The sequence below is a fragment of the Citrus clementina genome, unplaced genomic scaffold (assembly GCF_000493195.1).
Source record: "Citrus clementina cultivar Clemenules unplaced genomic scaffold, Citrus_clementina_v1.0 scaffold_5, whole genome shotgun sequence".
NCBI lineage: Eukaryota > Viridiplantae > Streptophyta > Magnoliopsida > Sapindales > Rutaceae > Citrus > Citrus x clementina.
This window is the reverse complement of record NW_006262201.1, coordinates 4452428-4460978: the sequence shown is the minus strand read 5'-3', so window position 1 is coordinate 4460978 and position 8551 is coordinate 4452428. Positions and strand designations below refer to the sequence as shown.

Genomic DNA, 8551 nt, shown 5'->3' with positions numbered 1-8551 from the left:
TTTTGAATGCTGACAAGTAAACATAGCATTAAAGTAAAGATACTAAACTTTTGGTCAATAATAATAAAAAGAAAGAAAGAAAAAAGATACATACATTCGGTCAATAATAACAGTAAGATTAATTTGGTCATTGCAAACGGGTCAGGGCCAGCGTGTTAAAGTCAAGGACCTATTAAATTCAAAATGGAAAAAAAAATAAGTGCTTGTTTGAAAACATAAAATATTAGAGATCTAGATGTTATCACCACATTAATTTTTTTTAATTTTTTTCATTTTCTTTTCATTTTAAAAACTCAAAGGATACATTAAAATCATTTAATTAATTTTTTTAAGTGATTATAGCGTAATAATGTGGTCATATTATTTATTTCAGAAAATATTAATCGTTTGTGATATGTGGAATTATGAAGTTATAATTCAAGAGAAAATTTATTATAAGGGCATATTTTTTTTAAATATTTTTTATTCAAATAGATGTCATTTAAGTTGTTCAAGAACATAAATGTTATGCTAAATTTTGGGTGATTTATTAATTAAGTTTTCTATATTTTTTATTAATTACCTTTCTTAATCAAACTCCCATCATAATGCAATATTTGCAGAAAAATCATTATCGTTGTGGGTTAATATCATAATTTGAATCGTGAGTTCAAAATATAAAAAAAAAAATAAAAGTCAAAGAGCCTTTTGTGTATATATAACAGATTTATATATAACACATTAGAATAATATATACTATAAAAAATTTAATTTTAAAATAAAAAATATTTCAAACGATTTTTTGAACAAATATTGAACCAAATGCACACTAATTTTAGCAGGAAAAATATTTGATCATTTATTTCTTCAGAAGATTTTATCAATTGAATCAATTAATTATAATATTAAATATTTCAAATTTTTTACTTAAAATTTCGACATAAATTTTTAGTTACTGATCTTATGTAATAGGATAGCAGATATTTAAAATCAATAATAGCATTTTATGATGTAAACTAATCCATAATTGAATTATAGGAGGTCAATTTAAGTTAAAAACAATTAGGTGGTGTAATTAAATTAATTACTAATATGACTATGGTATTTTCTCAAAATCGCATAATAGGTCCTTTTCACTTATAAGAAGAATGTTCCCACCCATAGAGCATATTCCATCAATTTAATTGTGTTGTGATTCCTTGTTATTTTAATATTTTTCTAGACTTTTCATTTCTTTTGAAGAATCTAAACATCAGTTGATATTCTCAAATCCCACATACATAGATTAAAATTCTTTATTGTTAGATTTTACTTACAAATATGTAAGTTAAAAAAGTTTTTAAAAAAAGTTAAACTACATTCCACTTTCCACAATGTAATTGTAATCCACAAATTCAATGAATTTTTAATATTTTCTTTTTAGGTTATAATTTTCTTTTATTAAAAAAAAAAGTTGAAAACGAAGTTAATTGACTATTGTCCTTGGTGGCAAATGGCAAACCGAGAAAGCATTTGTGGCAGTGTCACCATTTAAGGCAACCCCAATCAGAATATAATGGCACCTAACTTTTCAATTCAACTTAACCAACATTTTATATTTTTATTTACAAGAGAAAGGAAAATCCCTATAGTTTATAAGTTGAAATAATCAAGCAAACTATTTATTGGTCGTGACGATCTATAAATTGTTGAATATGTGCATACGATGACTCAACAAGCTCTCCATCTCAAAAAATTCTTCTTGTGAAGGTTGATTTTTTTTTTTTAAATTTAAAAGTATATCAAATTTATTTTAAATTCGATGTCTCGTAAACATTGTTGACGTTAATTTTCTCTTCAATGTCTTTAAGAGATTTTAGGTTAAAAATATAGACTACAATCGGGTATGTGATGATATACTAGAATCCATAACAAAGTATTAAAGACATACTACAGATTTATGCAATACTTCGTATTGATTACAAAATTTATATTCCAAATGACAAATTTTTTATCCATGCAAGACGAGTTTCGCATTTATCATTATAAAATATTCATAATCGTTGTTATAAATTTTTCTATTTTTTTAAGAGATTGTTATGTTACATAATTATGTAACATACATGATTATGTAGAAACCGTTCGATAAAAATCCAACTGTTGTGGAAATATAAAGTAATAACAGCGGCTAAGTAATCATGTATGTTATATGATTATTTAACATAACAAAAGTCATTTTTTTGAAGTACACATTTTTTGTTTTTAATTCACAAAATCTTTGTCAATCACATCACTATTGGAAATATATACATAGTTTATCTCACTTTTTTCAATTTTTAAATTGAAGTTAAGTGTATCTCACTCTCACCTCAAGGTTGAAGTCTAGATGAATTTAACCTAGATGACTAGTAGAAAGTCAAGACAAGATCGCCAGAAATCTTTATACTAATGAAATAAATTCAATTTGAATCAATTTTACAATAAAAAATGCCATAAATATTGTAATTTTTTTAAATTCAACTTCATATGAGTCACTACTAACTCTTCTTCGTAGGTGTTTTTATTTTTTTCAGTTAAAATTTAATGACAACTTAATTTTCACTTTACATATGCGAGTGGGATTTGAATCATTCTACATCTCTAGTTCCATATTTGAAATTTTATCAACTAAACTAATTAGTACCCGCACTCTTAAGTCGTAGTTGAAATAGACAAAACTCGAAATGGAATATCGACAAAATCTCATAAATTTAATCTAGATGGGTCTCAAAAGATCTCTTGTAGTCATTGTCATGGAAAAAAAAAAGGAAATTAATTAATTAATTTTTTTAAATTAAAACAATAAAGAAAACCTAAAAATGAAAGTAGGGCTTTTGTGCATCTTCACAAAACAAGCAAGCAAACGCAAACACACGCACGCACACGCACCCTCGCCATACACACTTCCACAACTCCCCAAATAAAAAAGAGACCAAAAACAAAGACAGCCAGGCACAGACAGGGACTCAAAACACGACACTACTCTTTCATCCCCCATCTCCATCTCCATCTCCATCTCCACCTCCACCGCCTCTCTCTCCTTCCCATTCCGACCACCACCATCATCAGTGAGTGTTTTTTCTTCTTCATCTTGTTCAGATGTGTATGTGATCAGGTTCTTCCTATCTGGGTGGTTAGTTTTCGTATTGTTTTTTATAGTTGTTGGTGCTGTGTGTTGACTTGTACAGTAATCGAATGGGAGAGAGACTCACCCCTGGAAGTTACTTCCAGTACCCTCCTTCAGGAGTTCACGCTTCTCCTCATAGGTCTTCTTCTTTGCCTTTAGATCGTGAAAGGTTAGTTTTTTTTTTTTTTTTGCCTTTTCCTCTACTTCAAGCTTACCCTTTTTGTTTTACTGTATCTAGTAAATGTTTCCTTTCTGCTTATTTGCTCATTTGGGTATCTGGGTAGCGCTTTGTTTTTGTATTTGTTGAGGTTTGTATTGATTACTGTATTAATTGATATATCAACACTTGTGTGTTCACTTTGATTCGTGGTTTATTGATTGCTGGGCTTAATTGGAAGCTTAGCAACTGCTAAAATACCCACTTGTATTTGACACAGCTGCTGTGGACTCTTGATTCGAACATACCCTGAGTGTGCATGTGTTTATCTTTTTTTTTTTAATGTTTGGTTTTTTGCTTTGTTGTGTGTGTGTGGCGGCTATACTCAGTATAATATTATGATTCAGTTTGGTAATAGAAGGATGTACTAATGGGGCAGTTGGCATAGTTAAAACATTTTTGTGTTCGTTTTCATTTCTGCTCCACTAGCAAGTTAAATTGACTAAATATAACATATTTGGTATCCATATCAGAGTTTTATAGACCATATAATTGGAAATTAAACAGACCGTTATTTTAGATTATCTGTTTCTTAGATGCTGAACTTATGAGAGGATCTGAGTAGTTTATAAGAGATTTGCAAGCATATGGACTGTCTCTTACTGTTATTATACTACTAATAATTAGATTGTTCACTTTTCTAGACATGCTCACATACTTGCTATCTTATTATAACAATGACTTTGATTTAGCACTAGAGATTGTAATGTTTCTAAAATTCGGATTGACCTTAAGAGTGCTAATTCCATGTTGGAAGAGAAGTTTCCCTTTCTTGAAAATAGGGAAGAGGCAGATTTTCTGATGTGGCTGCTTGCCTTGTTGACTGTGGGGTCAGCAGTGAAAGGAAGATTGTCATGCATTTGGGAACTTTTAAACATCAAGCTTAGTTCTTGCTGTATTTTAATTGTTGAGTTTCTTTCGGAATGGACTTTTATGGAAATCTAGGCTAAATAGTAGTGTAACGCATAGTTAAGTTGGCACTTTAATGTTTGGGATCAAAATAATTAAGTGTAAAGCTGCCATATAATTTTATGCATTTATTTTTCCTTTTATGCTGAGGAACCAAGTGGAATATATATCGGAGGAAACCTATAGTGTTTTTGTAAACAATACCCAATACTCAGTGACAAACACTCTACATTCAGCAAATTTTTTTTCTTTTGTTCAAAATGTATGTTTATGAGGAATTACTGCAAAAATGCTGATGTGAAACCAGTTTTGAGACTGGAATTAGTGTAATAAATTTGTCTAATGTGTCTGACTGGTTTATTCATTGCAGGTATTTGGCTGAATTATTGGCAGAAAGGCAAAAGTTAGGACCATTTGTCCAAGTTTTGCCTCTATGCAGCAGGCTTCTCAGTCAAGGTGTGAATGCTAAATCTTTCTTCTCCTGCTGTACGTAGGAAGGACACAAAGGGTTTCAAAGACATATACATATCTTTAGTTCTTAGATCTATCATTTAGATGTTGGTTTCAATTCTAAAATGGACGTTTTAGAGCTGAATTTTGCTAATGTATGAACCGTTTTATATGTGATCTGCATTTTTGTTACTGTCTTATGTATCCTGAAGTGGCTGTTTTGGCTTTCCATATGACAATTTTGTGAACTGCCAAAATTTCCGAACGTGTTATAGCTAATATCACCATCTATGAGGCTGTAAACTAATTGGCTGATATCTAGTAACTATTAGCAATATTGGGTGATAACTGATCTACTATTAAATATTAGGTTGATAATTTTGGATATCTTTATAAAAGAAGATCTCAGATAATCGTAACCGTTTTTTCTCGGTGATGGTGATATGTATTAGAGATCACTGGTGCTGGTCTTTTATATGGATTCTTTTAATTTGCGATCCAAACTTGTATTAATCTTCTTGTATCACTGCAGAAATCAGACGAATAACGGGTTACAATCCAAGTTTTGTTGATCATGAAAGGTTTGAGCATGATAGCCCATTTAGGTCATTAGGTCAGCCAAATGGAAGACCAATGGATTTGGAGGGTTTGTCTGCAATGCAAACTGAGGTAATAATGCCTGTTCATGGTTTTATCCTCTCATGTATTTTCATCCTGTACTTGTGAATTTGATGCCACAAAATTTTGCATTGTAATTTCTTGGAATTCTGATTGTATACTTTTTGCCTACTGCTATGTTTCTGTTCATGATGGGATGACCTTCTTTTAGTGTAATAACAGTTGGAATCATATGAATAAATTGTCACACTGGATTGATATATTCATCCTCTAATCAACTCCAGATTATCCTCTAGTTCAGCTATTTTTTCCCCCCTGGAATAAAAGAGAAATGTCCTTTGAACTTGCCTCTTATGTTAACCTGCCACCAATACGATTGACCGTACATATGTCTAGCAGTCAGATGGAGATAAATTTGAGTTACATCCATGTTTAAGATTAAGTTCTTATCGTTGCCCATAGCTGAATGCTGTGGTTTAAATGACTGAGCTTTTGGATCTTGCACATCACTTTTTAGAGGGCTTTTGATTGTTTCATCGAGTTTGAGCTTCATTTGCTGTCTTGGATTTGATGATAATTTTTCAAGTATAAAAGAAAGGAATCCTTATAGCATTAGATGCCTTGACTCAGGAAAATGGGCATCTTCAAAGAATGGCCCCTTTTCAAACTCCTCCTTCAATGGGCTGGCAAGGTATTCCTGGAATTCCAACCACACCTGTTGTAAAGAGAGTTATTAGACTTGATGTTCCTGTGGATAAATATCCAAATGTAAGTTCAGACTTTGCTTTTCGATTTAAAAGTTAGTTATATTCGTGTATTTAGTTTCCTTATAATAATAGTTTCTAACTTAAACACAGCAGTTTAATTTTGTCGGCCGGATTTTGGGACCGCGTGGGAACTCGCTCAAAAGAGTCGAAGCCATGACAGAATGTAGGGTGTTCATTAGAGGCCGGGGTTCAGTCAAGGATTCGATAAAGGTATGATCTATCATAATATGGTGGAGCTGTGCATTTTGAAATAAGTTGCTGATTCAATTTAATCAAGCCAAAGTGGACTTGAACTCTCAAAGCATGAAAATGTGAAATTTTAATAGCTAAACCTGCTTTTTGAATCTTATGCATTTGATGTTTGAGATTGGAATTATTTTACTTGCAACTAAATTGTAGGATTTATAGGTTAAGTAAATTACCTCCTCTTATTTTTACTATGGTCCTTCCTATTCGAACCTCGCTAAAGGAGGACCATGTTAACTTGTCTGACAGCATTTGCTCTTGCTCACTTTTATAGGTAGTAAATTACCTCATCTTATTTTTACTATGGTCCTTCCTATTTGAACCTTGCTAAAGGAGGACCGTGTTAACTTGTCTGACAGCATTAGCTCTTGCTCACTTTTATCTGGTGTCAATGTGCTTCTCTGATTAAAATAAAAAATAAAAAATGTATTTCTCATTTTTTTGTTTTGTTTGTTTGATTAGGGAAGCTACAATTCGAGATATTTAATTAGCACTCAAATTATCCTGGTTTTATGTAACAATTCATCATACGCTTTAATTTTTGGTTTAGTACTGATATTGGTCGTGGTATGACTGGATTTGCGTATGATCATGCATGATGTAGTTCTATGATATTCAATGGAGGATCCTGACATTTTGCTGATCGATTTAACTTGAGAAAGATGTGCTGAGCATGAAATTACATGCATATAAATTATGATTCTTTGGAATAATGACTTCCAGATAAATTATAGCTTTTTTTTCTCATAATTCTTTTCACGGAAACAGCTGGTATGATTATGGTGCTTTTCCTTCATTGTGGTAGGAGTAGATATATATTTTGAGTAGTTTTGTTTTTCCGTTGATGGCATATGTACTGGAAATGAATTTGTATTGTTACTAGTTTATCTGTTAATTGCAAATCAAGACTCATTTCATGTTCTTCATGTTCTACAAATGGGAAAGTGCATCTTGCATTTGCAAACTATTTTTTCGTATTTACTAAAATTCGATGTTGCTTGACATTATTATACCATCTCGGTTTCTCTTGATAATTCTTTACTTTTTGGTTCTTTAGGAAGAAAAACTTAAAGATAAACCTGGATATGAGCATCTTAATGAGCCACTGCACGTGTTAGTGGAGGCCGAATTTCCAGAGGATATAATAAATTCCCGCTTGGATCATGCTGTAGCAATACTAGAGAACCTTTTGAAGCCCGTGGTATGAACAAAAAAAAAAAAAAAAAACTCTTGTATTTTCTCTGAACTTTGTCGATATTATTTCCTTGAGCATCTCTCCTAATTCCTGCTTGTTCAAACTAATCTCTGTATGCAGGATGAATCCTTGGATCATTACAAGAAGCAACAACTGCGGGAATTAGCTATGCTGAACGGTACTCTAAGAGAAGAAAGCCCAAGCATGAGTCCGAGTATGAGTCCTAGTATGTCGCCCTTTAACAATGCTGGAATGAAACGCGCCAAGACCGGAAGATAACATGTTATACATATCAATGATGAAATGGACCATCGATGAACCACTGGATCACTGCAGCTGATGGATTGCTGTCCTGACAATCTTCATTGGTTTTGTTCTTCAGAACCTTGGGGAGGGACTTGATTCGAGAACAGTTGGTCGAAATCCTGAGTTAGTTTTGCGCTCAACTGTTGGCATCTCAGACGGGTATCTGCTTCCCATGTTTGTGTTCTATATAGCTAACATGTTTGTCAGCAATCATGATTCTTTGGTGTATTATTCCTCTTGAGTATCGAATTTGTTACTTAATGGATTAAAAGAAACTCATTCCCTAATTAATTTTTATTTGCTATTCCAGCCTGCAGCTGAAGTGATATGACCTTTGAATGTACTTTGCTAGATACTTTTGCTTGCTATTCACTTGAAACAGATGACCAATAATTAATAATTGCTTTGTAATTTCAGTTTATTTACCATATTCTCTTGTTGTATGTAGCCTTAGTGAATCAGCTCTTGTACTTTTGTTGCACCATTCTATTATTTTTGTTATCCCTGTAAGCTGCCTCAAGAATATGATCATCCAATCGTATGTTAATAAATTTTACATTTGAGTAGTTGGTTTTGGCATAGATTAAAAATTATGTTCAATCATTCAAAGGATTTTGAAGTCACTCTTCTGACATACCTTCCAACTCAGATTGAGAAGCATTGAAGTGGGAAGAGCGCACGGTTCAAATTGGCCAGTCATTGAGTCGAGGAGTGTGACT

The 8551-nt window shown here is 32.2% G+C and overlaps 1 protein-coding gene across 1 annotated transcript; it reads left to right on the top strand.

Moving 5' to 3' along the window:
• Positions 1-2848: 2848 nt before the first annotated feature.
• LOC18041339 (KH domain-containing protein At1g09660/At1g09670) lies at positions 2849-8148 on the top strand. The gene is made up of 8 exons (XM_006431521.2): positions 2849-3065; positions 3186-3293; positions 4621-4706; positions 5233-5369; positions 5949-6086; positions 6179-6295; positions 7389-7532; positions 7647-8148. Exons 2-8 carry the CDS (start codon positions 3193-3195, stop codon positions 7803-7805), a joined length of 882 nt encoding a protein of 293 aa, XP_006431584.1. The 5' UTR covers positions 2849-3065; positions 3186-3192; the 3' UTR covers positions 7806-8148.
• Positions 8149-8551: the final 403 nt, after the last annotated feature.